The sequence below is a fragment of the Microcaecilia unicolor genome, chromosome 9 (assembly GCF_901765095.1).
Source record: "Microcaecilia unicolor chromosome 9, aMicUni1.1, whole genome shotgun sequence".
In the NCBI taxonomy this organism is placed as follows: Eukaryota; Metazoa; Chordata; class Amphibia; order Gymnophiona; family Siphonopidae; genus Microcaecilia; species Microcaecilia unicolor.
Window position 1 is genome coordinate 132,773,510 of NC_044039.1, and position 27,490 is coordinate 132,800,999.

Below are 27,490 nucleotides of genomic sequence, written 5' to 3' on the forward strand. Positions count from 1 at the left end.
CCCTGTGGTGGGCCCTTTATTATGAAACTCACTCCCCATTGCCAGCAGAACAGGCAACAAGTACCTCAGCTTCAGGAGAAAACTAAAAACTTTTTCTTCCTGAAATCCATCATGCATCCCTGACACTGCTGGCTCACACAGCCAGGATCTCAGTGCCCAGGTCAGTGACTGTGCCCCTCGACACGATTTCCGCTATAGATTTGATAAACACTGTAAATCTTTTCTGATTTTTCTGTAAACTACACTGAACCCTGACAAGGGGATATTAGTGGTACATAAGTCCTAATTTGTTTTGATTTTCATTATTAGCACTTAGATCTCCTGTGCTTCCATTGTGCAAGAAGAAAAGGAATGATGTATGTTAAGTACCTCTTTTATGTAGCCTGCATCATGTCATGTGCTGAAAGGTGTTCATTCTTTCATGAGATCAAGATACTGTGGTGAAGACCTGCATACTTACCAGCCGATATTCAGCCGGCACTGGGCATCATGCTGTCCCAGATATTCAATGCCGGGCTCTTTCCAGTGACCCATCTTGAATATCTGGGGGATTTTTTTGGCCGGCTTAAACTTAATCTGCTATGTAATATTCAGCTCTGGCCAATTAAGTTTATAGTGGCCAAAGAAAGGCCTGCTATGTAGGCGGCCCGATTTGGCCGCCAAACTTAGCTGGCAATGCCCTGAATATTTGCAATATAGCCAGCTAGCTGCTATGTGCTGACCACGAATTTTCAGCGGGAGATAGCTGCTATCCCTCACTGAATATTTGTGGATAGCCAGTTAAGTACTAAAATAGCACTTATCTACAGTATATCACTTCTTAAGTCTTTCCAGAAACTCTTATGCTTCTGAGGTGCAAATTATTTACCTACCGTGGGATGGAATTAGCAGAATTCAATAGTTATACTATTTTCTCTTTCCTTATTATCCTAACAGTTCTGCCCTTATAAATGAGTTAATATATGCAGCACAATACTTCGGTGCTCCTGTACTTTATCATCTTTACAATGCCTCATTTCCTTATGAAGATAGGCACATATATGTTTGAGAGGAAAATTAAACAAGGCAGTAAACTAACTGAAGTGTGGGAAAGTATTTTTGTGTTCCTGTCCTTAAATTTTGTTAATGTCGCACTATGAACATTGTCTATATATGTCATGTGCCCAATTCAAAAGGTTCCTGATGTCAGGACTGTGACTGTTTGAAATGGAATTATAAGCCTGTTCTTATATAATTTTTTGGATTGAGATACAGTAGATAATTTTCTGCCCCCAGAGGACTTACAATCTAAGTTTGTGAGGCAATGGAGGGTTAAAATTTAAGATTCCACACTATCCACAAATTCTAGACAGATTACAAACTAAACCATATATAATCACTGATTAACAAAACCAATAACAAAACTTGCCCAAGATCAGAAGCAGCAGCAGTGGAATTTGAACCTGGCTTCCTGCTGCTCTAACCATTAGGCTATTCCTCCACTAATGAGACAGATAATGTAGCATATGGTGGACAAAGGGATTATGCCTAAAATCCCATGTAAAAGGAGTCTAATTGCATGATGTGTGAGGTCACTCAGCAGCATTTTTCAGACTCTGGATATTTAATTTTTTAAATATTTACCAGAGAAAATAGTATATTTAGCAGGACATTTTTCAATGAAGTAGTTGCTGATCCATGAGTTAAACAGAATCTGGTTTGCAAAGAATCATGGAAAATATAGTTCAGAAAGTAATTTACATCATGGGAAATGTAACTCTCTGAACCACTTTTCTTATAATATTTGATGAACTGGGTTTAAGCCAGAAGAATGTAACCACTGCTATAAGGAGTTTGGTTGCTTTAAGCCTGGCCCCATGAGAAGAAATCCTGTTGCTGCCCCAGAGGAATGGAGTCAGTTCAATCCAGGACAATGGAACAGAACCACTGGCACCAGCATCTGGAGGAAAAGATGGTACTAAGAAAGATGAAGTAAACCAAAGGAGGATTGACAAAGCTAGCAGAAGGGAGAAATAGAAGCTGATGAAGGAAGAGGGAAGTAGAAGAGATCTAAGGCAAGGGAATGGTGTGTACACATAGGAAAGAAAAGAAAAGGGAGCTTGGGTGGGATGCAGAAAGAGGCTAGTAGGTATCAATAAAGTACAATAATAAAGCATTTTCCATACAGAAAGTAGTATAAGGACAAGGGGTCATGATTAGAACTTGGAAGGAGGGAGGCTAAAAAGAAATGTGAGGAAATCATTCCTCATTAGCAGTGGAGTGGATACACGGAATAGCCTTCCAGCTGAGGCCACAGTAGCCAGAACATTCTGAAAATTCAATGCCTGGACCGGACAGAGAGAGTGGTGATATGGGTAAGAGAGGAAGATAAGCAGCGACTGTCAGCATGGTCTATGTGGTAATGCAATAGGCTGGGGCCTGAGCAGCACAGGTAGGTCAAATGGTCTACCTGCAAAAAACTACTAAAGGGTCATTTCAAAAAATGTTCAGTTCCTAGAGTTAGGGAGATTTTCATCTGAATTCTGGTCCTAGACTTTCAGCTTATAATTCATCTAAATCTAAGAAAATATAATTTAAGATCCTGCAATTTGTTTGCTTGGAGTTAAGAACCAAAGGGGCCCTTTTACTAAGCCGCGTAAGTGTCTACAAAATGGAGTTACCTGACCTGCTCCTCCTATGGCCACGCCCCCTTTTCAGTTGCACACTAAAGGACCCTTTTACTAAAGGGTTGGCATGTGGCAACAGGCTTGCCACGCACCAATCCAGAACTACCACAGAAACCCAGAAGAGTTCCCACCCCCAGCGGTTACCGTAGGGTTAGCGTGGGAGCCCTTACTGCCACCTCAATGGTTCACTTATCGCACGGTCATTTCTTTTTAGGAAAATAAGACAGCCTTTTACCTGCTGTGTCAAAAACACACGCTGGTGCTAGAGCAGGCCCCCTTTTACCGCAGCTTAGTAAAAGGACCCCTAAAAGATTTACACACACATCTTTGTAGAATAGCACTTAGCATGATGCATGTGTATATCCACATTGTTCTGATTAACACCAAAAATTGTTAGCACCCAATTATTGACACTAATTGGCTTGTTACTCAAATAATTGTGCGTGCAAATTGGGTGCAAGCCCAAATACGCACGTACAATTTACAGCGCCATTTATAGAATCTGGGGGATAGTGTGCACTACTGACAACATTGCCTTCTGAAATGAAAACAGAGGTAAAATAAAGAAAACAAAGTGAACAATGCTGCATGTGACACAGGAAACAAGACAAAATGAAAATATTTGGACTACCCATCCCTACAAAGGAGTATGTTTTTTGGCCAAAAACACCTAAAAATAGTTTTGTACTCTCCTCCGGTCCCCTTCAGCCCCACTTATTGGAGGACTGGCTTCATACATACATATAAGTGAGAAAAAAATTGTGTAAAGAACAGAGCTGTGTATGTGACAGAAAGAAATGTGCCGTGCGCTTTGAATATTGGCCCCTATGTGTTTTTGCCTCCAATGCAATCTTGTTTTCAAAGTCTCTCTTAGCCTTCAGCTAGATCCTTCTTACATTTTCTGAAGGCTTTTCTTTTAGCTCTAATAGCTTCCTTCACCTCACTTTTTAACCATGCCGGCTGTCGTTTGGTCTTCAGTCCTCCTTTTTTAATATATGTAATATATCTGGTCTGGGCATCTAAGATGGTACTTTTGAATAACATCCACGCCTGATGTAAATTCTTGACATTTGCAGCTGCTCCTCCAAAGTTTCTTGTTTGACTACTCTCCTCATTTTATCATAGTCTCCTTTTTGAAGTTAAATGCTAGCGTATTGAATTACTTCAGAGATTATATCAAATCTGATTTTGTTATGATCGTTGTTATCAACTGTCCTCAGCACCATTACCTCCAGCACCAGATCATATGCTCCAATAAGGACTAGATCTAGAATTGTTCACCCCGTTTGGTTCCTGAACCAGCTGCTCCATGAAGCAGTTCTTGATTTTATCAAGGAACTTTACCTCCCTAGCATGCCTTGATGTTACATTTACCTAGTCAATATTGGAGTAATTGAAATCACCATTATTGTGTTATCCAGTTTGTTAGCCTCCCTAATTTCGGATAACATTTCTGCAACTGTCTGTTCATCCTGGCCAGTGGTGTGCTGGAGCCGGCTCATGAGAGCCGGTAGTAAGTATTTTTAAAATTTTGTGAGCTGGTTGTTGAGCCCAGTCAGCTGGGGCAGGAGCGATCCTCCTTCCCTCCTGCCTATGCAGTCTTCACTCACTGTCTCTCCCATATGGGTGTAGTTTGGGGGACGAAGGGGGTATTGCCTCCCCAAACACTGTAGGACCGGGTGCCACCCACATCTTCCCCTTCCCCACATGCCCCAGCATAAATCCCTTTCTCCTTTGTCTTCTATCCCTTCTGGCTCCCCCACCTCCCGCAGCTCGGCTCCCTCCCTCCCCGCTTCAAATTGGAGGCTCCTTCCCGATGCAGCAGTTCTGAGCTCTATAAAGAAAAAGATAAAGCTGCCGTTAAAGAGCCCTGTGCTGCAACACATGCACAAAAACTCAGGTAGACAGTATACAAAACATTTAAATCTATGCTAATTAAGCTATTTGCTATTGTATGCAAATGCAGAGAAGTACACAGAAGACACGAAGACTGAGTGCAATGCTGGGGCTTTAATGCAAAGTCTGAAGATTGGACTGGATTTATTGAATGTATATACTGCATTTATGCTTAGGTGTCAAAGCGGTTTACAATAACCATTAGTCATACAAAATACAGTTATCATACAGTTCCATTAAAAAAACATTTCAAAAACAATTCCATAATAAAACATTTCAAGAGCACATCAAATAAAATAGCTGAAACAGCCAACTTTTTAGCAATTTACAAAACTGAGGTAGGAAGAAGCCCTTTGTTCATCAGGTAAAGAATTCCAAAGAGAAGTTCCCACATACGAGAACACTCTTTTTCTGGTTGATGAAAGCTTAATAAAGTCTAGACCTGGAAGCTGAAGGAGACTATTTTGTGTTGAACATAATTCCCTCCGAGAAATATGCTTTGTCAACTTGGCAGAAAGTTAAATCAGAAGTTTCACATGAAATGATTTACGTACTATACACAACAACTTGAAAAAGATGCATGCAGCCACAGGCAAATGATGCAAAAAACAGAAGAAACAAGTCTTCGCAAAACTATAAACAGGAGACAAAGAACAGCGAAGAGGACCAAAAATATCAAAATGGAAGACGCTTCAGTTGCAAATCCAATAAAACAATTTAATGAGCAATAAGAGAATGAGACTCAACACAGCTGTGTTTCGGCCTATGGCCTGCATCAGGAGTCTTTTTGCTGTCCAAAAGGTCACTATTTGGAGCTTTCACCATATTATCTGATCAATGTAGCTTCGTTTTCTCTAGATTGACGTTATGGTTGTTTTGTAACGTCGCTAAAGCAGCTTCTTGAATTTCTCTCATCTGGCGTCTGACAGCTCATGTCAGGCTGGATCTGCAGCCAGTGCAATAGATATAACACTGGTGTAATGCGATCAAATCTTTTGGAACCAGTTATCAACCTAGAATTGCACTAGTCCAACCTGCTAGTGACTAAAGCATGAAATATTTTTATCAGATTTCCATCTGCCCGTGAAATAGCAAAGAGGAGGAAATACACAGTGGTGAGACTCACTGTTCTTCCCCAGAAATCACAACTAAATGAGATTTTATTGGAGGTTTCTTTCTTAGCTCCATGTTCAGCTCCGCTTTCTAAGTTGACACTTTCTGGGATGTTACAGTTGAAGGGCTGAACTGAGTCCACTTTCAAAGCACATTGAATAATTGAAGCTTAGAGAAACCACAGCTTTTAATAAGAATAAAGAGGAACTATCCTGCTAAGGGAAGCCTCTTGACACAAAGCAGAATGCAGTCAGTAAAAGTGAAATGGTGATACCATGAAAAAGATTCAGCAGCCTCTAATAGTGAAAGGCAGCAGTCCCAAGCGATTAGCTGGTGAATCGTGTAGAGAGAAAAGATCAAGTATCAAGAACTGCAGTCTGAGACCATGAAAATGTGGAAGAAGGTTACCCATCGTTTCAGATGTCACAGGCCTCATTAAAAAGAATTTCCAAGCACACCTAGATAAATTGCCTGTTCATGTAACATCTTATGAACTTCAGAAGGAAGCTCTCCTTGGCACAATACAATACAAGTACTTTGACGAGAATTAGCAGTACATTTGAGAGACTGAGATCATACTCCTTTTTTGTGGGCTTTGGGCCACAGACAAGGCTCTTCAATAAGCAGATAGACTCCACTATGGACAAACAGGTTCTGTTGATTTGCAAACTGTATATAAAAGGGTAGCTCCCTGCACACAAGTCATGAGCAACTTATGGAGTCTACCACTTTTATGAGTTTTCTGGCAGACTATTTACCACTGCCCTCCCCAGTCATCCACTCCTCCCAGCTAAGGCTGGGTACTCATTTATCAACCAAAAGTGGATGGATGGCTGAGTTGGCCAGAGGCTGGCTACCTGACAGAAATACCAGTGTGGGATTGAAGCTCCAGTTTGGAGTTCAGTAGGCAAATGACCTACCAATTGTATCACAAGGAGAGTGTGTACAAGAGTGCTTCTGGAGCACAGGGCCAGTACAAGGGTATTAGGTGTTCAAGATGAACCTTCAGTCTTGCATCCTTCCTCAAGTAACTTTCAGCTCCCTAATCCCCCCACCCCCACTCTAAAGTTTTCATAATTTCACTTAACAGGCAGCATGAGGTCAACAACACCTCTCCCAGAATGACTCTCTAAAAACACTGAACTGGTACATCACACTTTTATTAAAAGTTAAACTTTCTTTTGTTTATTGCCCGCCCTATCTCTGGGAATAACATGTATAGAATGTTTGTATGTTTGGGAAGCTTGCCAGGTGCCCTTGGCCTGGATTGGCCGCTGTCATGGACAGGATGCTGGGCTCGATGGACTCTTGGTCTTTTCCCAGTGTGGCATTACTTATGTACTTATGTAATGCTCTGAGTTGGTATGGCTGTCAGCATTGATTGCTTCTCTTTGATCTTTGCTGCTCTTCCCTAGGCAATTGCCTTTTTTGCCTAATGGTTAAGGCAACCCGGTCTGGAGGGCATCCAAGTGACCAAGAATTTTATGAATAGCATCTAAATCTTACTCTGGCCCAAGAGAAGTAGATAGAGGGAGGAGGCGGAGGCAGAAGATTCAAGAAGAAGGAGAAAAGTGTAAGTGACCAGGACAAATTATGAAATTCTATGCCTTTCTCTATCATGCACTCTTGGGCAGACTCATTCAAGTTAAAACTCAATGCAGAAAAAAATCAATGTCTAGTCCTCACCTCCCAATACAACACAAACAACTACCCTACAATAACCACCCCCTACTGCACACTTCCTATCTCAGAAAATCTGAAAATTCTTGGAGTCACCATTGATCGAAACCTCACTCTCGACACCCACGCAAAGAATACAACGAAAAAAATGTTAAAATCGATGTGGAAACTCAAAAGAATAAAACCTTTTTTCCCAAGAAATATCTTCCGCACCCTAGTACAGTCATTAGTAATAAGCCACTTGGACTACTGTAACGCTCTGTATGCAGGCTGTAAAGAACAGACCATCAAAAAACTCCAAACAGCCCAGAACACCGCAGCCAGACTAATTTTTGGAACACCTAAACACAAAAGTGCGAAACCCCTAAGAGAGAAACTGCACTGGCTCTCGCTCAAGCAACGAATTGAGTTCAAGATCTGCACGACTGTACACAAAATCATTCACGCAGATGCCCCACTCTATATGTTAAACCTAGTGGACTTACCGCCCAGAAATGCCAAAAGATCGGCCCGCAAATTCCTCAATCTGAATTTCCCCAGCTGTAAAGGAATGAAATACAAACAGGCTTATGCTACTACCTTTGCGTACAAAAGCACACAGTCTTGGAATGCACTACCCATGGCCCTGAAAACCATGACCAATCTAACCAGCTTTCGCAAAGCTTTGAAAACATATCTCTTCAACAAAGCTTACAAAAGTCACCCTCAATGAAACAAATCATTCCTAAACCACTCAAACACACCAAAAATACCTCTCACACGACCTACCTAACACCTTCCATCTAAATCCTCTTTCACCTCTGCTTACGACCGACTGCTTTTAAATCATGTAACGACGTTATCATATCTACACTCTGTAAGCCACATTGAGCCTGCAAAAAGGTGGGAAAATGTGGGGTACAAATACAATAAATAAATAAAAAAATCTTAAACATTCTTGCTCCTTGTTCAACAAGTAAATGAGCTACAAAATTACGGTCTAAGTTTGTTTTCATATTGCATAGAAGAAAATGCGCTTAAAAGGCATATTCGATGCAACAATGCCCAGTGATCTCTCAAACAGGTTGTGTACTGAATGAATACACTATTAATTTGAAAGCAAACCTTTTATTCCATTAATGGGGGGGATTAAAATCCATTTGCTTAATGTCCTCTCTCAGGGGTTTCTGGTTACTGCCTCCATATCACATTTGACATGTACAGTATGTGTATGTAAGCAGTGGGGCTGCATCTTAGAAAGCCTTTTCCTCCCCTCAGCCTACAACCCTGACAAAGGAGCTACTGTAAGTACCCTTGCCCTTGTGGACAGGGTAATGTCAGCTACTTTGGCACATGTGCCTGACAGTGGTGTCTGGTGTCTGGAATTCTGAAACTGTTCCTTGTGGAATTGTAGGTAGAGCTACCACAATGGCCCATACAGGAATAAAACGAGATCCCTGGAAATAACTGGGTTTTCAGTGCTTAACTTAAAATAATATTGTGGTACATGCACTATAACTCAATGTTTTCTTAAATCTTTCGAAGTGTTATGAAGTAATAAAATAACGGTAACCAATTAAATTTCCAAACCAGCAGTTCAATACATAAATAATTAGTCATTTCTGTCATGGCACTTTTCAGTTTTTGCAACGGCAGACTGTTTTCCCCTTTTTTTGTGTGTAGAGCATTCAAGGATGGGTTTAATTTAGTTGAAAAGTGGTGTTTTATTTTATTTTTAACAGACTATAAGAATGAAGATGTATACAGCAATGTAGGGGAACCCCCCCCCCCCCCCCACAAACAAACAATACCACTTTATATTTCTCATTCCGGAAATGGCGATCGCTACTACGGCATACTGTAAGCCACATTGAGCCTGCAAAATGTGGGATACAAATGCAACAAATAAATAAATAAAAATAAATAAATAAATTCACAACCGCCGGCAGTGCACATAATGATGGGGGTCTCTCATAGGAGATGAATTAATCAGGAAGTTGGAGGGATTGTACTAGAGTCAGCAGTTAGTACACAGTAATATCATCATGGATTCAAAATGTAGAGAAGACTTCCATAAGCAGTATTTAATTAGAATACCCTTAACAAAGGAGAAGGAATGGCCATTACTGCAACTCTACGAATTTTTCTGTAGTGGTCCTAGATACTCCCTGGCTTTTCTCCTTCTACTCATTGTACCTTTAAAAGGGGCCCTTTTACTAAACTGTGCTAAAAAGTGACCTTAGCGCCTTACACGGGGTTTTCCTGTGCACTAAGGCCATTTTTACGGCAGCAGGAAATGTCCGATTTTCCATTTTTTCCTGTTAAAGGCCATGCACTAATGTTGCCATTAGTATGCGGCTTTTAATAAAAATTACCACGGGAACACTTACTATCACCTATTTTGTAGGTGATACGGGCTCACATGGTAATCCTGCGCCAACCAGTCAGCATGTGGAAATGTCGATGTGCTAACCAAATAACACAGGAATTCCCACTCTCAGCCTTCTGACATTCCTCCTCCAACAAAAATTGAAAAATATTTTTTAGCAGGTGGGTACGAATTTACTGCAGGATGCCTGAGAACGTCCCGCACTAAGCCATTTTAAGCTGTGGTAAGCGTGTGCTAGCACTTACTGCAGCTTAGTAAAAGGGCCCCGAATATATAAGTACATAAGCATTGCCATACTGGGACACACCAAAGGTCCATCAAGCCCAGCATCCTGTTTCCAACAGTGGCCAATCCAGGTCACAAGTACCTGGCAAGATCCCAAAACAGTACAATACATTTTATGCTGCTTATTCTAGAAATAAGCAGTGGATTTTCCCCAAGTCCATTTAATTATGGTCTATGGACTTTTCCTTTAGGAAGCCATCCAAACCTTTTTTAAACCCCGCTAAGCTAACCGATTTTACTACATTCTCTGGCAACGAATTCCAGAGTTCAATTGCATGTTGAGTGAAGAAATATTTTCTCCAATTTGTTTTAAATTTACTACATTGTAGCTTCATTGCATGCCACCTAGTCCTAGTATTTTTGGAAAGTGTAAACAAGCGATTCACGTCTACCCGTTCCACTCTACTCATTATTTTATAGACCTCTATCATATCTCCCCTCAGCCATCTTTTCTCCAAGCTGAAGAGCCCTAGCCGCTTTAGCCTTTCCTCATAGGGAAGTCGTCCCATCCCCTTTATCATTTCTGTTGCCCTTCTCTGTACCTTTTCTAATTCTACTATATCTTTTTTGAGATGCAGTGACCAGAATTGCACACAGTATTCGAGGTGCAGTTGCACCATGGAACAATACAAAGGCATTATAATGTCCTCATTTTTGTTTTCCATTCCTTTCCTAATAATACCTAACATTCTATTTGCTTTCTTAGCCACCGCCGCACACTGAGTAGAGGGTTTCAATGTATCATCAACAATGACTCCTAGATCCCTTTCCTGGTCGCTGACTCCTAATGTGGAACCTTGCATTACGTAGCTATACTTCAGGTTCCTCTTTCTTGCATGCATCACTTTGCACTTGCTGACATTAAACGTCATCTGCCATTTGGATGCCCAGCCTCGTAAGGTCCTCTTGTAATTGTTCACAATCCTCTTGAAATGTAACAACTTTGAATAACTTTGTGTTTTCACCAAATTTAATTACTTCACTAGGTACTAGGGATGTGCATTTGTTTGAAATGATGCCTTTACTTGTTGCTGGCAAACAAAAACAAACAACAAAAACACAAAATTTTGTGCCCTGTTTACTAAGCAGTGCTAGAGGCATGTTAGAGTTTTTAGCGTGTGCTGTGTAGGTGCCCACAATATTCCTAAGGGAGCCTACACAGATAGCACGTGCTAATTTTGTGCACGTGCTAAAAATGCTAGCTCGCCTTAATAAACAGGGTCCTTTGTGTTTTCTTGTGTGCCATTAATAGTGAGCAATTTTCTGAAACAGCAGCACTCTTTCAAAATAACATGCACTCTTGACAACACAGGTGGGAAAAAAAGAAAAGAAAGAGAGACAGAAAAAAGATGAACATTGCCGGAGTCAAGGGAAATGACACAAAATGAAACATTTCTGGCTACACACCCTTTTCTGCTTCCTTCTAGATACCCTAATGGTTTATAGTTTATGGTTTATTCCATTTAATAACAGGAGAAAGCGAAAAAAGGAAAGGAGAAAAAAAACCCCTACAAATGTATATAAGTCTAAAGAACAGGAGTAGGGGGAACCAATTAAATTTTAACCAACTACAGAAGTGAATTAACATGCATAAAATTGTATTTGGCCCCCTTTTACAAAGCCACGCAAAAATGCCGACACAACCCATTCAAAGTGGATGAGCTATGTCAGCGTTACCGCATCGACAGTCTATCATAGCTTTGTAAAAGGTGGGGTGGGGGGGGGGGGCTATAAGTAGACAAAAACAATGATGGCAAAAATTTTCTAAACCCAATAAAATATATAAAAAGATCTGCTGATTCAAAGTTTAAAATATGCATAATAATATTGTTAGACTGGACACAGATCTGTGTTTCAGAGATAAATGCCTGCCTCTAGCCGAGAATGTGACTGTTTATTAACCCTTGTGGTGCTTGCATATTGTTCTGCCTAGTTTTGCACAACACATGCTGATTTAAATATTTGCCTCTGCATGAGTCAGCCTCAAACTCGGCTAGATTGTGTGATTCCTGAGGCAGGCGTTTATCGCCGAAACACAGATCTGTGTCAAATCTGCAATATGTATAAAAATATTGCCAAACTCCTTTCTGTATGTAATTGAATCAGGCAATCTTTTTGTATATTTTATTGGTTTTAGAAAATTTTTGCTACCATTATTTTTGTTTACTAACAATTACATCTTTATACATTTTAATTCACCTCTGCAGTTGATTGGAATATAAGTGGTCCCCCCACTCCTGTTCTTTAGAATTATTCCATTAGATCTAGCACTCTTCCTTAGGATAATAACAAAGTGGTTTACAATATAAAACAAAGTAAAAATGTAAAATCAAACAGAAAAGAAAAGAATGCTATTTGTGACAGGAAAGCTATCAAACATATAAACGGCAAGTGACCGACTCACCTGCAAATGCGCAGTAGAGTCGGAACACTGAGAGTGTAGAAGTTCAAGCCCCGCCTCCACCAGCAGTACAGCCCAATAGGGAGAAAGGCTTGGACATGGGCATGGAAATCGGAGGAGGAGGGAGCAGGGAAGGAAGGAGGGGCGGAACTGAGGGAAACAGACGCTGGGGGGAGGGCAGGGGAGAGAGCAGGGATGGTGGATGGGGGGAGGCCATAGGAAAACAAAAAACTAGCCCGTGTTACGGGCTTAACGGCTAGTATAATATATAAAAGATTAGGTGCCAAGACAAACTTATATAAAAGTAAATGATAGCCGACATATTGACAGAATTGGCATGTAAGACAGAAGGACCTGCGGAGGTCAACGAATCCCAAGAGGTACCAATCCATCCAATTGGAAATTAAAGTTTTCTCAAATAAATGTGTGCCATGCGGGTGCCACCTATTCTATAATGGCTTCTGGGTACCCAGATTCTGTTATAGAACATTAGTGTAACCCGGTATTGGCATGTTTACATATAGGTGCCCACAGTTACCCAAGCCTTAGAACTGGCCTAACTTGCTTAAAAGCGGCAAGGGCACATGCAACATATTGTATTCTATAAATTGTGTGCATAACTGGGAGACATGCCCATGTCCCATCCACAAGTACCCCCCCCCCCTTGAATTTGCATGCAATAGTACTTATGCGTGCCCTTATAAAATAGTGCTTAGGGTGCTAATTTTGGCTCATATAGCCATGCAAAGGGTTGCTTAACCTCAAGTGCCTAGGTATAGAATTACCCTCCTATTGACTACCAAGAATCTTCCATCAAAAGTAAGGAAGCAGAGCAGTGCAGGACCTGACCTGGCAGTTCTCGGTCTTTGAAGGGGTCATCTATTTCAGCAGTTCTCGATCTGGCATCACTTTCACATATGGGGGTCTTATAGCTGGAAAATGAGGGGAAAAAGAACTGAAGAAAAATTTCCAATAAATCAGATCTTGACAGCAGACATAACTGTAAAAAAATGCATAAAGGGTCTGGTACACTAAAGGCTTTTTTTTCCCTATACTACACAGGTCCTAAAGTGTTTTTACGTTCACTCCCCCCCCCCCCCCCCCCCCACCGATATTCAAAACTATTTAACCTGGTCGTTTAAATAGCATTTAAATGCCTAACTGCAGATATTCAGCAAGAGAAAACCAGTTATCTTTCACTGAATATCCCCGTTAGCGGTTAACCGCTAACTGTATATCACGCAACGTAGCTGGTTAAGCGCAGATATCCAGTGCCAAACCAGCTATGTTGAGCAGTCAAAATAGGCTGCTTAAATAACAGGCCTATCTTTGACCACTAAAAAGTTAACCGGTTACTTCTGAATATCAGCATAGACAGTTAACTTTTTAGCTGCCAAAATAAACCTGGATTTTCAATGCTGGTCCCCAGAAACGGTCCGCCAACAGACAGCAAACACGCTGCCCGCTGAATATCAGGCCCACTGAGCTTGTTTATAAGTGCCATCTCTGTGGGTGCTCTGGGTGCTTGGGCACCTCCAATATTGAGCAAATAGTTCACCTTGTCCAAGAAGGGGTAATTTGTGAAAGGTAAATACCTCCAATCATTACAAAAAGTTGGCTCCTATGTGCCTGATTCAGATCTTTTATATTGCTGTATATCAGCTTCACATTGTGACTTCATTATACCTGCCAAGTCTCCAGCGGGATACTCCCACTTTCGCGAGTTATCTCTTGCATTCCCACTGAGGAGTGAAGATCTCCTGCTGAGCAGCCTCCCCCTCCATCAACAGCAGGAGATACGTTAATAAGATGTCATCTCCTGCTGCCATGGGACCAGTTTCATGATAACAGCTGCAAAATCTCACAGCTCTCGTTGTAAAACTGGTCCCGCGGTAGCAGGGGATGACGTTTTATTAAAGCATTTCCTGCTGCCCGAGGAGGAGGTGGCTTGTCCTTGCTGCTACCAAAGTCTGTTAGGAGGGGGGTGGTGGAACCAGAAGGTAGAGTGGGTGGGTCTTGGAGGTGTGGTTGGGCAGAGTTGGGGCATGGCTGGGTGGAACTAGGGGCATAGATTAAAACTCCCTCCCAAAGATCGGGCTCCCTTAACAGTTCTGCTTCATTCAAAGACAACACCTAACAGGATGATTTTCAAAGCAATTTTACCAGCCAGAAATGGCTCCTGGCCGGTTAAACCACCTGTTCAGGGCTAACTGCTAGTTTTCAGTGGCATTTAACTGGTTAGTGCCGCTGAAAATAACTGGTTAGAACTGAAGTGAAAAACGTCTATTTTGGGGGGTGTTCCGGGGCAGAGTTGGAATATGGCTAGTTAAGTGCTAATATTCAGCACCTAACCAGCCAGGTTAACCAGTGTAGTAAATTTAAAACAAATCAGAGAAAAGTTTTCTTCACCCAACACATAATTAAACTCTGGAATTTGTTGCCGGAGAACGTGGTGAAGGCGGTTAGCTTAGCAGAGTTTAAAAAGGGGTTAGACGGTTTCCTAAAGGACAAGTCCATAAACCACTACTAAATGAACTTGGGAAAAATCCACAATTCCAGGAATAACATGTATAGAATGTTTGTACGTTTGGGAAGCTCGCCAGGTGCCCTTGGCCTGGATTGGCCGCTGTCGTGGACAGGATGCTGGGCTCAATGGACTCTTGGTCTTTTCCCAGTGTGGCATTACTTATGTACTTAAATAGGACCGCAGAAAGGTCAGTCCTCTCTTGCTGTGACCTGTATAGCTGGTTAAGCGCTGAATATTGTACTCAATCAGCTATGCGTTAGCCGGCTCTGCAAACCCGGAAATTCAATGCCAGTGCCTGGACATGGGCCCAGCATTGAATTTCTAGGTTTAACACTGGCGGCGGTCAGCACAATGCAGATCACCACCGGCTGAATATCAGGCCATAAAATGACAAATCTGTTTGACTAGTGCAAGCTTAACCAGAAAATAAAAATCTAATATACAGTCAAGTAGAAAGCTGGAATCTGATACATTTGCCAGGAAGTGAACAGAAGTTGTACAGCTGTTACATGTTTAATTAACTTTATTACATTTCACTTTTCAAGACAAGCAGAATTGAACTACTGCATGGGTAGTGCAATCCTGTTTTCACTGGAAGGACTGGTATTGCCACATACAAAAGATTCTTCTGCCTCCAAAACAGGCATGGAAGCACCAAAACACCTCGCAGCTTCGATGGTGAATATTGAAAGATTGAGTTCCCGTGATTTAGAAGAGCAGTTACATCTTGCTGCACTACGCTGATGCAGATAAGTGAAAGTTATTTATAAATCATTTTTTACAACACTAGATATAGACATAAGGAGGTCAAACATGCAATCATTTTTATCTTTTGTGGGACACATGTGCATTAGACTGTGTATTGGAAGTTGTCTACAGTAGATTTTAAAAAAAAACTGATGAGTGAGAACTGGTCTGAATTTAAAGAAAAATGAGGGTAAATGATTAAATTTATGAGAATTGGTTTGGACCGAATGGGTATTCCACCATATGGGAGCTCTTTGACCTAGTCTCTAGATAAGATAATAATTACCGATACCCTCCAAAAAATTAAAAATCAAGATGCTCACCATTTTGCTAACTGATGTATGGCAAGAAGAGGGGAACAGACTACATGGGGGAGGGAAAGGAAGAAAGGATGCACCCTGGACATAGGAGGGATGGATGGCAGAGAGAGGAAAGCAAGGGACCAGAGATAAAGCAATGGTGTAAAAGGAACCTAGGAAGAAAAAGTCTTCAGGGGTCAGTCTGAGAAGGCAGTCCAACCCTGAAGCAAGTATCAGATATGAATGTTTGCCCTCATTCTGTGTCAATGAACCAGGGTGATTCAATTGTATCTCTGCTGAATTGTCTGGCAAGATTTCTTCAGAGATGGTCTTTACGTTATTCAGATGCCGATGGAAAGGGACTGCTCGTTTCCAGACTTGAAAACTGCACTCCCAAACAGGAAAAACTGTAACCCCTCTCCAATAAATCATTTAGCATGTTATGCTACTCAGGTGAACTTACACCATGGTAAGAACAAGAGGATTAGGGGAACAGCCCAGGGAACATTTTAAGTTTAAACGATACTTATTCAGGATCAAAAGAACCTCATAACAAACTGAGGAATAATAGAACAAAGAAAATACAACAGTCAATCACAAAGGAATCATAAGATGGAAAAATATAACAATTGAAAGAACTCTATAAAGCATAGGACAGGAAAAACATAGGATCCCAAATTTATATAAGCAACCTGCCACCATCCATCCCAACCAGGGGCGTAGCTAGGTGAGGCCACGGGGGCATGGGCCCCTGCAGATTTAGCCCTGGCCCCTGCTTTCACACACCCCTGCCGCTGACCCTCCCCCACCACTTTTGACCCCCCCCTCCCGCCACTGCCGACCCCGCCACATTTGACCCCTCTCCCACCGCCGCCAACCCTCCCCTGCCGCTGCCATCAGATACCTTTGCTGGCGGGGGTCCCCAACCCCCGCCAGCCAAAGTCCTCTTCAGCGCCAGAACGTGCAGGACATCAGGACTCACAGAAACAGAATCCAGATCAGCAATGTGCCGGACTTGGAGACCAGAACTGAAGGGGACTTCGACTGGCGGGGGTTGGGGACCCCCGCCAGCAAAGGTACCTGGTGGTGGGGGGAGGGCTGGTGGCGGCGGGAAGGGGGGGTTGAATGGGATGGGGGAGGGGTGCCAGCGCCGGGGGGGGTCAAAAATGGCGGGGGGGGGGGTCGGTGGCACCGGGGGGGAGACTAAAATGTGCCCCCTCACCTTGGGCTCTGGACCCCCTCCTGCCAAAGTCTGGCTACGCCCCGATCCCAACCCCATACCCTTCAAATCTAACACAAGGCCGGGGAACATTTTAATGGGGGGAAAATATTTTGGTAAAGGAAAGTTGAAAGGCTAGGGGTAGGGTAGTGGCTAAGGAAGTATACCACTGTCCCCTTCAGAAATACTGCCCTGTATTAACTTCAGACAGACAGAAAATCCCAGAAGCCTCAATATAGAAGCCATAGCAGCTTTTATCTGAATAAAGAAATGTAGATACAGAATTACCCAGAGTCTATTGTGATGGTTCCCTGGAATGGGCTCTGGGCATGGCTCAGTTTACATGGAATACATAGATATAGTTTGCCTGTTTACATTGGGAAAGGTAAAGGATAAGGATGTCATATTTGCAAGGGGGTGGGGGGAGGGGACCAATTCAGCATTAGCACCTGCAAAATATGGGGGTGGATGGGATGGGGGAGGAGCACCCATGCATACTAAAGCTGAGGCGGCTGAGGGCATTGAGACTAGACTGATACAAAAAGCATTTCTTACCGTGTAGAAGTTCCAGGAAGAGGGCGGCCTGTGTCCACCAGGACACACCAGCAATAGCCTGTGGACTGATGACATTGTACAGGTCTGTAAAGTCCCCCGGGGGCACACTCTGGAATAACAATGCCCTCTCGTGGGTTTTGTCGTGCTTCTTCAAGGGCACTTTGCCTTTCCTGGTCACAGGAGTGGATCTTCTCTAGAAAATACAGAAAATAGAGAGGCAGAACAACATAAATAGGTTTCTGAAACCCCAATAACACCCTTTCAAATACTAGGTCAAAGCCCTCTGTACAGCAAAAATCACTTTTATAATGGACAGAATGTGTCCAGGGAAAGAATGTGAAGAGAACAGTGCTCTGATGTACATACAACATGTGGGGATAATAAAATGACAGAGCATCAAGTGAAAGGCCTATTTGTACTATGCTCCTGCTTTATAAGACAGAAGCCAAGAGTTAAACTTAGTTTGAAAGAGTGTTTGTTATAGGAGAACTTGACTTTTAAGTAATGTAGTGCTGCAGTCAGCACATGTGAACGAATAGAGATTTTAAGAAATGTTTTCTATATGAGAGAGCTCATTACATTAGGTTTCTGCTTTATTTTTTCCAGTTGTGCCTCCAGCAAAAGATAACCAAGACTGAATTACCCTATAAAAATACGCTATCTCAAACCTCCATGAACTGTAGTCCAAGAATTTTTTCAAGACTTCACATCTCAGAATGCAGTGCAGTTGGGGAGATGAGCATAGGTTACAAAGCTACAGCTGTACTATTACAACTACTTACCATTTCTATAGTGCTACTAGACATATGTACACTTGAACATGAAGAGACAGTCCCTGCTTGAAAGAGCTTACAATCTAATCAGGACAGACAAACAGGACAAATAAAGGATAAGGGAATTACTAAGATGGGAATGATAAAACGTACATGGGTACTGTACAAATGAATAGGGGTTAGGAGTTAAAAGCAGCAGCAAAAAGGTGGGCTTTTAGCCTGGATTTGAAGACGGCCAGAGATGGAGCTTGACATACTGGCTCAGGAAGAGAGAGGAGTCAAAGATAACCCCAAGTTTACAAGCTGATGAGACAGGGAGGAACAGAGTGTTATCCACAGAGATAGAGAATGGGGGAAGAGGAGAGGTGGGTTTAGGGGGAAAGATAAAAAGCTCAGTCTTGGTCATGTTTAGTTTCAGATGGTGGTGAGACATCCAGGCAGCAATGTCAGACAGGCAGGCTAATACTTGGGCCTGGATTCCTGCTGAAATTTCTGGTGTGGAGAGGTAGATCTGGGAGTCATCAGCATAAAGGTGATACTGAAAACCATGGAATAAGATCAGAGCACCGAGGAAAGAAGTTTAGATGGAAAAAGAAGAGGTCCCAAGACAGAGCCCTGAGGTACACCAACTGATAGTGGGATAGAAGTGGAGGAGGATCCACTAGAGTATACACTAAAAGTGCGATGGGAGAGATAAGAAGAAAACCAAGAAAGAACAGAGTACTTAAATGCAAATGAGGACAGCATATTACGAAGTAGGTGATGATCAACAGTGTCAAAAGCAGCAGACAGATCGAGAAGGATGAGAATAGACCTTTGGATCTGACCAAGAACAGGTCATTGGAGGCTTTAGCAAGGACTGTTTCAGTTGAATGAAGAGGGCAAAAGCCAGATTGAGGTGGATCAAGAATAGCATGAGATGAAAGAAAGTCAAGACAACGGCGGTGAACAGCACATTCCAGTATCTTGCATAGGAAAGGGGAGATGGGTTGACAGTTGAAGAACAGGTTGGGTCCAATGAAGGCTTTTTGAGTTGTGGTGTAACTACAGTATGTTTGAAGGCATCAGGAGCAGTGGCCATAGAAAGTGAAAGATTGTGGATATGACAGTAGGAGAGATAGTGCTAAGTAGATGGGTGGGAATAGGATCAGAGGAACACGTAGTCAGTTTGGAGGAGGAAACAAAATGTGAAGTTTCCTCTTCAATGATTTCAGAAAAGAAAGAAAAGGAGGCAGGGGTTGAAGGAGATAATGGACTGAGAGAAAGAGAGGTGAAGGTGACTTGGTTGAGAATTCAAGGTTAATCTTGTGAACCTTATCAAGAAAGTACTCAGCCAGAGACTAGGAAGAAAGTGAAGAGGGAGTTGGAGGTGAAGGCACTTTGAGGAGAGAGTTCAGTGTGGCAAAGAGACGCCAATAGCCAAGACAGTTTATCAACTGGATGTAGTAATCCTTGTTTGGCAAGTGAAAGAGCAGACTGGAAAAAGGTCATCTGTATTAGAACACTACTTGAAAGGACTCTTCCCCCAATTCCCAGAACAATGTCTAACAGTATTTGTAGGCCCTCATTAACTCAGTATACGTCTGCATTCAGGACCATATCAAGCCAGAATAGAGAGGAGATATATAGTATTATTTGACTACAGTATCCCCCTTCTGGGATAGCTGTTATGATACCGCCTGCCCCTCTTTAAGTCAGAGACCTCTACAGAGGGTCTGGTATTATGGTACTTTGTGGATTTCAAAGAGGTGTAGTGTGTGTCTAAGGATCAGCTTTTGGGTCTATTTAGTGTCTTGAATAGTTTCTCTGACTTCTGAGTTGAATCCAGTGTGAAGTGAATGTGACAGGACAGAGGATTTACTCCCATGCCCATCGCTTGCTATTTAATTGAGGAATGTGGAGTAACAGCTTGGTCCTCAAACAGAAGGGAGAAGGAAGAGAAGCCTACTCAGCAGTGGTGTTCCTAGAGGTGCTGACACCTGGGGCGGATCGCCGATGCACCCCACTCCCCGGGTGCAGCGCCCCCCCCCCCCCCGGAACAGCGCCCCCCCCCCGGCGAAATAACCCCCCTGGGTGCAGCGCGACCCCCCGGCGAAAGAACCCCCCCTGGGTGCACGCCGCTGTGGGGGGGGGGGGGGTGCCGCGCGCCTGTCAGCTCTTCGTTTCCATGCTCCCTCTGCCCCGGAACAGGAAGTAACCTGTTCCGGGGCAGAGGGAGCATGAAAACGAAGAGCCGATAGGCACACAGCACCCCCCCAGCGGCGTGCACCCGGGGCGGACCGCCCCCACTGCCACCCCCCCTTGGTACGCCACTGCTACTCAGCAGCTGGACTAACAGAAAAGGTACTAAGTACAAGATTACACTTACTGGCAGGGCTGATGTTAGACATTCAGGGGCCCAGGGCAGAAATTGGGAAGGGAGTCCAAAAGCTGGCCTTCAGCCTATGTCTCCTTTAGTTTGAGGCAGGTTTGGGGCCCCCTATGGTATGGGGGCCCAGAGCAGTTGCCCTGTTTGCCACACCCTGCTGGCTCTGCCTATTGGGAAGAGTCTTTGTGGAAGTGGATCCCAGAAAAGAAGAGACTGTGGGGTCAATATTCAGCTGGCGGTGGTGAGAGTTTTGCTGACCACTGCTGGTGTTATTCTCAGACATTCAGTGCCAGACCACATCTGGGCTTTGGCATTGAATATCCAGTTTAAGTGGAGCCGGCTAACACATAGCCGGTTAAGTTGCGAGTCAGCACATGGGTTGCCGCATAAAGATAAGACTGTTTTTTGCAGTCCCATTTATGCGGTTACCCTAGCTGGTTAAGTGCTGAATATCGGCATTTAAACAGACAAGTGCTGACTCTGCTCCCGGAATGCCCTCAAAATAGACGGTTTTCACTTAGGACAAACTACTGATTTTCAGCAGCGATAACCAGCTAAGTGCTGCTGAAAATTAGCAGATAGCCCAATCAATTTAACCAGTCAGTGGCCGTTTCTGGCCAGTTAAATTGTTAGAATATTGATCAGTCTGTGTTTAACTCAGAAAGGAATAGATTTACCCCAGACCTATTACCCCATGAAGACAGATAAATATTGAAAGTGATTACTAACACAGATAAAGGAAAAGTGTGGAACATTACGGGGCTCGACATTCAAAATGATTTAACCAGGCAGGAGAGGCTTCTGACTAATTTAATTGCACCGAGTTGGTTAGGAGGGGATATTCAATGGCACTTAACCAGACAGTGCTGCTGAGTATCCCCACTGCCTGCCACAAAAAATCTACCTCAAAGCAGTAATTGTTTTGCACCTATTTTAGCAAAGAGAATTGGAGCACCCCGTGTGTGTGTCTCTGTGTCATTGTTCAGGGGAACCTCTAGGCCAGGTCCTTGAAGGGAAATTGCTTTCCCTCCTAGAGAGAACCGTGCTCCCTTGGATAAATGTGCATGCTGTGAGAGGCCCAGGAAACAATGTGTTCTGTGGTGGCCCTGGAGTGTGAGTTCATCGATAGACAGGACCACTCTACAAAATGGACACCCACCTTACATTAGGAATAAATGATATCCTGGTAGCCATGTATCACTGCTGTATTTTACAGATGGGTAAAAATTGTGATTTAATATTCCAATCTAAAACTCTTCTTAAAATACAAGTATTATTGGATGATTGGTCACAGTAATAATGTAACACGGTAAATGATGACAGAAAAAAAACAAAACAAATGCAGTCTGCTTAGATGGTATTCTTCCACAGTGAGTAGATGAGCCATAAATTTCCATACTCAACCCAACTCTAGCTTTCCATTCTCATGTATTTTACCTAAACTTTAAATCCCTTTCCAACACTACCTTCCATATTGGTCTCAAACATGCCCAGAATATTTAAATGTACTGACCTCTATCACCTCCACTTTTAGACTGAATCATGCTTTGACTTCTTTCTCTATACTTCTCACAAGCCCAACGCTAACTCCATCACTCATAGTCACTACCAAAACTAGCAAATCCACTGTCCAAAATATCTCACCTCCTAATAAGCATTGATATTAGAATTTAGCAATTATCGCTCCATACAGGTTACCTCGGTGGCTTCTTGGAAGCCTAATTCATCCATGTCACTACTGTTATTGTTGTAACCATCATTCTGTGCTGCTTACCACAGTTCTTTCTTGGAAGCCCGATGCAATGTTACCAATAGGGTTAGGGTCATAAACGCCATTCCATGTGGGTTACCCCAATGTCTTCTTGGATGCATAGGCAGCAATTCTATAAAGAGTGCTAAAAGTAAGATGCACCAAAAGCGCTATTCTGTAAGCCAAGCTTAAAGTTAGGCACGGTTTATAGAATAGCACTTATACCTTTGAGTTGCACGGCCATTTTCACCAACTGAAACATAGTTCAAATGTACACACCTAAATTAGGCGTGTATCCCCTCTTATTCTACAACAATGCGTGTAAAAGCTAGGAATGACCTCATTCCACCCATGCCCCTTCCATTTCTGCACCCCCTTTTTCCGATTGCACATAAAATTTAGGCGCACAACCCTTGCCTAAATCTATGTATGTAAAGTCCGATTAAATTTAATTAGTGCCAATAATTGCTTGTTAAAAAGCCAATTATTGGCACTAATTGACTTGTTATTCAATTAAATTGCACACGCAGATTGGATGCATGCTTAAATTTGTGTGTACAATTTTTGACGACTTTTATAGAATTAGGGGGTAGGCGCTAATTTTATAATGGCATCTCGGCATAAATGTGCATGCCTAAATGAGGCATCATAACACATAACTTACAGTATTCTATAAGTTACACACATAAAGCTGGGACCTGCCCATGCTCTGCCCAAGCCTTGCCCACATGTACACCCCCTTGCATTTACATGCTGAGTAACTTGCTTAAGCTATAGAATACTGCTGAGTAACAGCTGGCACTTATGTGCATAACTGTAACAATATGTATTCTATAACTTATGAGTGCAAGTTGGCACATAACTTTAGGTGTCCTGTTATGGAATGAGGGGGATAGAATGTTAGGGTTGCAAACATCACTCCTTTAAAGTTACCCCCTGGTTGCACCCACTTGAAGCAGGACTTTTCGGTTCCACCATTTAGATGCTGCTGTATTGCTGCCGCCATTTGGGTGCCTTTACTTTCGAGTGTCCAAATGTGTCCAGCTCAATTCACTCCCTTCTTGCAGTAGTGGAGCTCGTAACTCTTGGGTACCCGAAACACTGCTCTTAGGTGCTCCTGCTATAGAAAAGTGCTAGAGAACCCCAAGTTATGTCTACTAATATAATTAATGTCACCAGTTCCACCTCCAACTCCAGTGCTACAGGAGATGAGTGAATTGAGCCGGACCTTTAGACACCACCATTTGGATGGCCAAATGGAGAGCAGCAAATTGAAGTACCTGAATGCTGGTGCCCAGAAGTCATGCACTCTGCTCAAGAACCTCCAAGAATATTTATGAAGCATAATGTAGTTAATCGTAACCTTTCACATTATTATATTGGTGGACATAACTTAGGACTCTGTAGTACTTTTCTATAGCAAGGACAGTAATAGCAATGTTTTGGGCACTGAAAAGTGCAGGAGGTTAGTGAATTGAGCCGGACTTATTACGTTCTTCGTTGGCTGTGGCATGCCATGGGTGGAGAATGGACAGGAGCAAGTTCCATTGAAATTGCAACAGATGGTACCAATTAACATGAAAGGTTACAATTAACTACAATATGCGTAATAAATATTCTTCTGCTATTAAGACAAACATGGGGAAGCCACTGCTTGCCCTTGGATTGGTAGCATGGAATGAAGCTACTATTTGGGTTTCTGCCAGCTAGTTGTGACCTGGATTGGCCATTGTTGGAAACAGGATACTATGCTAGATGGACCATTGGTCTGACTCAGTATGACTATTCTTATGCTCTCCCTTAGCATGTCCAGACCTTCAAATTCTTCTCAATCATTTGCCCAATAGTTTTAGCATTTGTGCTTCATATCCCATATGTGAAATTAAAAACAGACTTTAAACAATCTTAAACAGTCTTTAAACAATAGGCGAGTACTTTTCTGAAGCAGCGCTGTACAAAGGGAACAAGAGCTAAGCACATGATTCTCTGATACCCTAAAAATGTAAAGTGCAAAAAATCTGAATGTATTGTAGTGCTTAGTCATAGCATGTTTCTATAATTGTCCTGCTTGTTCCTATGATTTCTTCCCATTTTTTGGAGTATGTTCATTAGTTGGGGTGGGAAGTTAGGATTCCCTTTTTTTATATAGTCTTGATCCATTAATGCCAGGGTGGCCAGGAGGTGGAGCAAGCACCACCAATATTCTGTACTTGTGCCCAGATAAATATCCGGGCAAAGTGCATAAGTACATAAGTACATAAGTAGTGCCATACTGGGAAAGACCAAAGGTCCATCTAGCCCAGCATCCTGTCACCGACAGTGGCCAATCCAGGTCAAGGGCACCTGGCACGCTCCCCAAACGTAAAAACATTCCAGACAAGTTATACCTAAAAATGAGGAATTTTTCCAGTCCATTTAATAGCGGTCTATGGACTTGTCCTTTAGGAATCTATCTAACCCCTTTTTAAACTCCGTCAAGCTAACCGCCCGTACCACGTTCTCCGGCAATGAATTCCAGAGTCTAATTACACGTTGGGTGAAGAAAAATTTTCTCCGATTCGTTTTAAATTTACCACACTGTAGCTTCAACTCATGCCCTCTAGTCCTAGTATTTTTGGATAGCGTGAACAGTCGCTTCACATCCACCCGATCCATTCCACTCATTATTTTATACACTTCTATCATATCTCCCCTCAGCCGTCTCTTCTCCAAGCTGAAAAGCCCTAGCCTTCTCAGCCTCTCTTCATAGGAAAGTCGTGAAGAGTGGATCACATAAATAGCATTCCTAACCTGCGCGGATAACTATCTGGGTACCTGCGCTGATTATCTTCGCTACCTGGATAACTTCCAGGGGCTGCTATGACCTGATTAATCAGTGCTCCCTCTAAGCGGAGCGGGATCCTCCAACTACATTGCTGCCACTGGGGAAGGTGGTGCTTCAATATTGTGTTTTCAATTTCTAGGGCAGGCAGGTTCTCTGGAATCCAGCAGAACTTGCCTGCCCCTCACTATTGAAAATGTGATAGTGAAACAGCACCCCCCCCCCCCCGACAGAAACGGTATGTGGAGGAATCCCGCTCAGCCTAGAGGGAACCGTGCTGGTTATTCAATTCTGGTAGTCAGATATGACCCTTCGCAGAATATCTACTTATAATTCATTCCACAGTGGCCAGCATTTAGAAAAGTGCTGACCGCCACCTGCTAAATATTGACTCAGTTTTCTTTAAGAAATGATCAATGCTAATTCTCAATTTTATTTTTGCTTTGCTTAATTAGAAAAGATATTGCATAAGCGCTACTGTGTGCTTGGTTGAGCTGAAGGTCTCTACAAACAAATTGTCACTCTTGTCACCTGTTAATTGTGCCACTGAAAAATACAGACACCCTATAAAGTAATACATATATTAGAACATTGCTGGTCATAACCACTTCTGAGAAAACCATCTGTTTCTGTGCAATATGAGTTGCCTGGAAGCATGTTTCTCACTCTTTGTGGTCAGAAACAGGGCCGCCAAGAGGGGGGCAGGGGGGACAAAATTCCCCGGGCCCGGGCCTCCATGTGGGGGCCCAGCACCGCAGTCCCCTCCACCCGCCCCCCTCCGTCCACCACCAGGCTCCCCCTGATTTCAAATCATAGCGCCTCACCTTGACCTCGCTCCATGTGAAAGAAGCACAGCAGCGGCAGTCTGCAGATCGCCTCCCTTCGGGCCTTCCCTCCCTGTGTCCCACCCTCGCGCAAGTTACGTCAGACGAGGGCTAGACATCAAATCTTTATTGAGTTCCCAAATTCCAATCTGATTACATATTATTATCTACTGACCAAGGTAATCACTTATATCCATATATATTATATCAAACTCCTGTCACACCCTACACAATTGTGTTTCGCCGTAGTGCGTCTTCAGGGGTAGTGACTTTAACTTGTTAATTTTCTGTATTTTATTATACTTGTTGACTGACCCTGGAGGAACCTTCATTGGGACTGAGGGAAGAAAATGGCGGCCAGGCATCGATTGACAACTGAGATTAGAGACAACTGAGTACAACATAGAAGATAGGACTAAGAGTGTATGTATTGAATGAATGAAACGAGGCTACGATATTAGGGTTTTAAAGAATATTTACATGGTATAGACTTTTTGTACCTTGAAGTAAATGTTTAATAAAGAAAGTTTGATATAATATATATGGATATAAGTGAGGACTAGACATGAGATATAGTTGGAGGTAGTTAAAGGAAAGATTTCTTATTCATATTCATTATAGATAACCTGAAAATGAGATTGGCTGGGTACACCCCTGAAGACTGGGTTAAGAACCACAGGCATAAAGTTTCCCTGCTGAATCTGGTCATGGGGCAGCTCTTCAAAGCTGGATTGCCAGACCTGGTTTACTTTAAATTATATAGAAAATGTGAATTGTTAAGTCAGTTGTATTTTTCTGATCCTGTCTGACTTCCTCCACATCTCAGAAAGTGTGGATGGCTCATGATTCCTTTCCTGAAGGACTCAGTGAGCAACCCCTATATGCTTAAACAAAGGAAACAGAATCTAGGAGGGGGGTGAGGGGTACCTTTCAAATGCCCCTGATTTTGTATCAAAAACTCTGCTTGTACCCGATTAATCTGATGTTCTCTCTCATTAAGGAATTTTTTTTTTAAAGGGAAGAAAAGAATGTCAGATTTCAGTTAAACATGTTAATCCTTTGCTTTGTAAAAACAAGTTTCCTTAATCTATAGTTGACATTTACAGTTTGTAACTGTTCAGGAGGTGCTGGGTCATGCGTTCTCAGCCTCAGCTTGGGTCACTGGCCTGTGTGTCACTACCGGCTACAGCAGGAGATT

At 42.7% G+C, this 27,490-nt stretch overlaps 1 protein-coding gene across 1 annotated transcript in view; it reads right to left on the reverse strand.

Moving 5' to 3' along the window:
• Nucleotides 1–27,490, reverse strand: part of SMOC1 (SPARC related modular calcium binding 1) — a 410,799-nt gene that overhangs the window by 31,637 nt on the left and 351,672 nt on the right. Inside the window, exons 8-9 of the mRNA XM_030215156.1 lie at nucleotides 17,757–17,949; nucleotides 13,259–13,341 (exon numbers count right to left, since the gene is read on the reverse strand). Of these exons, the coding sequence (XP_030071016.1) occupies nucleotides 13,259–13,341; nucleotides 17,757–17,949 (276 nt within the window). The remainder of the gene's footprint in view (nucleotides 1–13,258; nucleotides 13,342–17,756; nucleotides 17,950–27,490) is intronic.